At 35.0% G+C, this 2,263-nt stretch overlaps 1 protein-coding gene across 1 annotated transcript; it reads right to left on the bottom strand.

Moving 5' to 3' along the window:
• Positions 1-516: 516 nt before the first annotated feature.
• LOC140919816 (protein FAR-RED IMPAIRED RESPONSE 1-like) lies at positions 517-1,491 on the bottom strand. The gene has a single exon (XM_073366467.1). The coding sequence runs from the start codon at positions 1,489-1,491 to the stop codon at positions 517-519; it is 975 nt and encodes a 324-aa protein (XP_073222568.1).
• Positions 1,492-2,263: the final 772 nt, after the last annotated feature.

Raw genomic sequence — 2,263 nt, 5'->3', positions numbered from 1 at the left:
TACATCAAGTTCTTCAAACTTTTTCACTATGACATCTATTTCATGTTTCACAGATAACTCTGAAGGTTTACTCGATGCATCAACATGAAAAGTTAGTTTACTCCACCAAACATGAATAGCATTTAATGGAATGGAACGTGAGATCATACTATACCTGACTATTTCACATGCACAAGGTAGACCATGAGGTGTCCTAATTGTGCAACGACACTCAATCTGATCAATACCTACATACTTCACGGGGTCATACTCTGCCGCAATGTGATCAATTGCATTTTTTGACACAACACCACGCAAATTCGCGTATAATCTGTTACTATATCGATGCACCTTTTGAATGATGCTCTTTTCAAATGATGCTATTATCTCATTGTGTTGTAATACAATCATGATGTTAATGGTTTCCCAAACACTGCATATATCACCAATACTATCTTGTAATATCCTTTTCAAACTCCAATGCGCTGACTCAACCCTTTGCGTTGTGGTGTTCCCGAAGTGCATAACTCTATTTGTCTACGCCTCAACAAAACTTTCCTTGTGAGGAATTAACAACTGCTCGTGTACATAATCATAAAAAATAGAGCAGCTACTACAAATTCCTTCAACGATATCCAACTTCATGTAGTACTGATCCTCATCATAACTGTAAATAAGAGTCTCCCATGCCTTTATTATTTGCACTTGCTTCTTTTTTGGAAACACAGTCATCTTGAACTTGGCTTTGACATTCTTGCATATATGAAACAAGCATAATAAATTCACTGCTTTTGGAAAAACATTTTCAACCGCGTTCATCAAAGCAAGGTCTCTATCAGTAACGATGACTTCAACTTCACCACTTGTAATATGTTCTTTCACCATTTGTAGTGACCATGTGAAGTTATCAACGCGCTCAGATTGTAGATATGCAAATCCCACACAAAATGTCATTTCACTGGATGTAACACCAATAATCTCAAGTAATGACATTTGATATCTACAGGTCTTGTAAGTGCTATCCATAATCAATATTATGTGAAAATTATTTACAAGAGTGATAGCTTCTGGATGGGTCCAAAAGATGTCCCTCAACTCATCTGAACCCTCTACTTTCCTATATCGATAGACATATTTGTCGCGTTCCATCAATGTCAAAAGATGTTGCATTTTTGTTCTACTACCTCTAAGTGATGAACGATATGCTTGACGTGCATTGTAAACTTGTTTTATTGTCGTCAAACTTTCAACATTGTGATCCCTCAATGTCATTAAAATGTTTTTTGGTTTTTCAAAGTTCTTTGTCATATCACCAAGTACATTTTTCTCATCTTGAGACAATCGGCCTAAGAAAGAGTGACCGGTTAGTTTTTTGGCCAATTCGTGGTTATGGAGACCACATATTACATGCAAATACCATCCATCACCAACACTTGATCGTGTTCCTCTCAATCTAAATGGACAATCACATTTTCTAGTCCAAGTACTCTTCGTAAGATTAGGATTTTCCATGGTCTATATTTACCACTTCTTTCATAACCAATAATTAATTTTGTCTTTGTTCTTGGTCGTGCGGTCGCATTTTCAGTCAAATCAATCATAACAGGTTCAACTCCGTCATTCGTAGTGTCAAAATTAGGTTCCACATTATCACACATTTCTTCAAAATCAGAATCCAAATCATCATACATTTCTTCAAAAACATCAGGTTCCAAATCTTCCAAACCTTCATACATTTCGTCATTGTTATCTCCCCCTTCATCCATTTAACTGCATCCAATAAATTACATAAATATAATATAAAAATTCATAAACACAAAAGACAAAAAAAAATTTGAAAATTGCATGTGTATAACATTTACGTGAACTGAGAATACGTATGTGTAAGTGAACTCAGTTCACGTAGCATATACGTGAATTGAATTCAAATGACCCTATGTGAACTCAGTTCACGTATGCATGACATGTCAATTTTTTTTACTCTTTACGTTATCTTAGTTCACGTATGTATACGTGAACTCAATTCACATGTATGCTACATGAACTGAGTTCACGTACATATACGTACTCTCAATTCACGTATGTAATGTCAACATGAAACCTCCATTACTATACGATCCAAGATAAGGTAAACGGATAAGAAAATCTGAAAGCAAACATAAATAGCATCAAAAACCATATAAAGTGTTTCACCAACATCAGAGGCACAAACCAGATTCAGAAACAACAATGTCTAGTCTCAGTTCTATTATAAATGTGAAAACAACAACATTCTATATATAAT

This window comes from Cicer arietinum, chromosome 3 (genome assembly GCF_000331145.2).
Source record: "Cicer arietinum cultivar CDC Frontier isolate Library 1 chromosome 3, Cicar.CDCFrontier_v2.0, whole genome shotgun sequence".
NCBI lineage: Eukaryota > Viridiplantae > Streptophyta > Magnoliopsida > Fabales > Fabaceae > Cicer > Cicer arietinum.
The sequence above is the reverse complement of the archived record's forward strand: the minus strand, read 5'-3'. Positions and strand labels throughout refer to the sequence as shown.

What these genes read in the sequence shown, in the direction of transcription:
- LOC140919816 (XM_073366467.1), bottom strand. Translation starts at nt 1,491, where the DNA reads ATGGAAAATCCTAATCTTACGAAGAGTACTTGGACTAGAAAATGTGAT.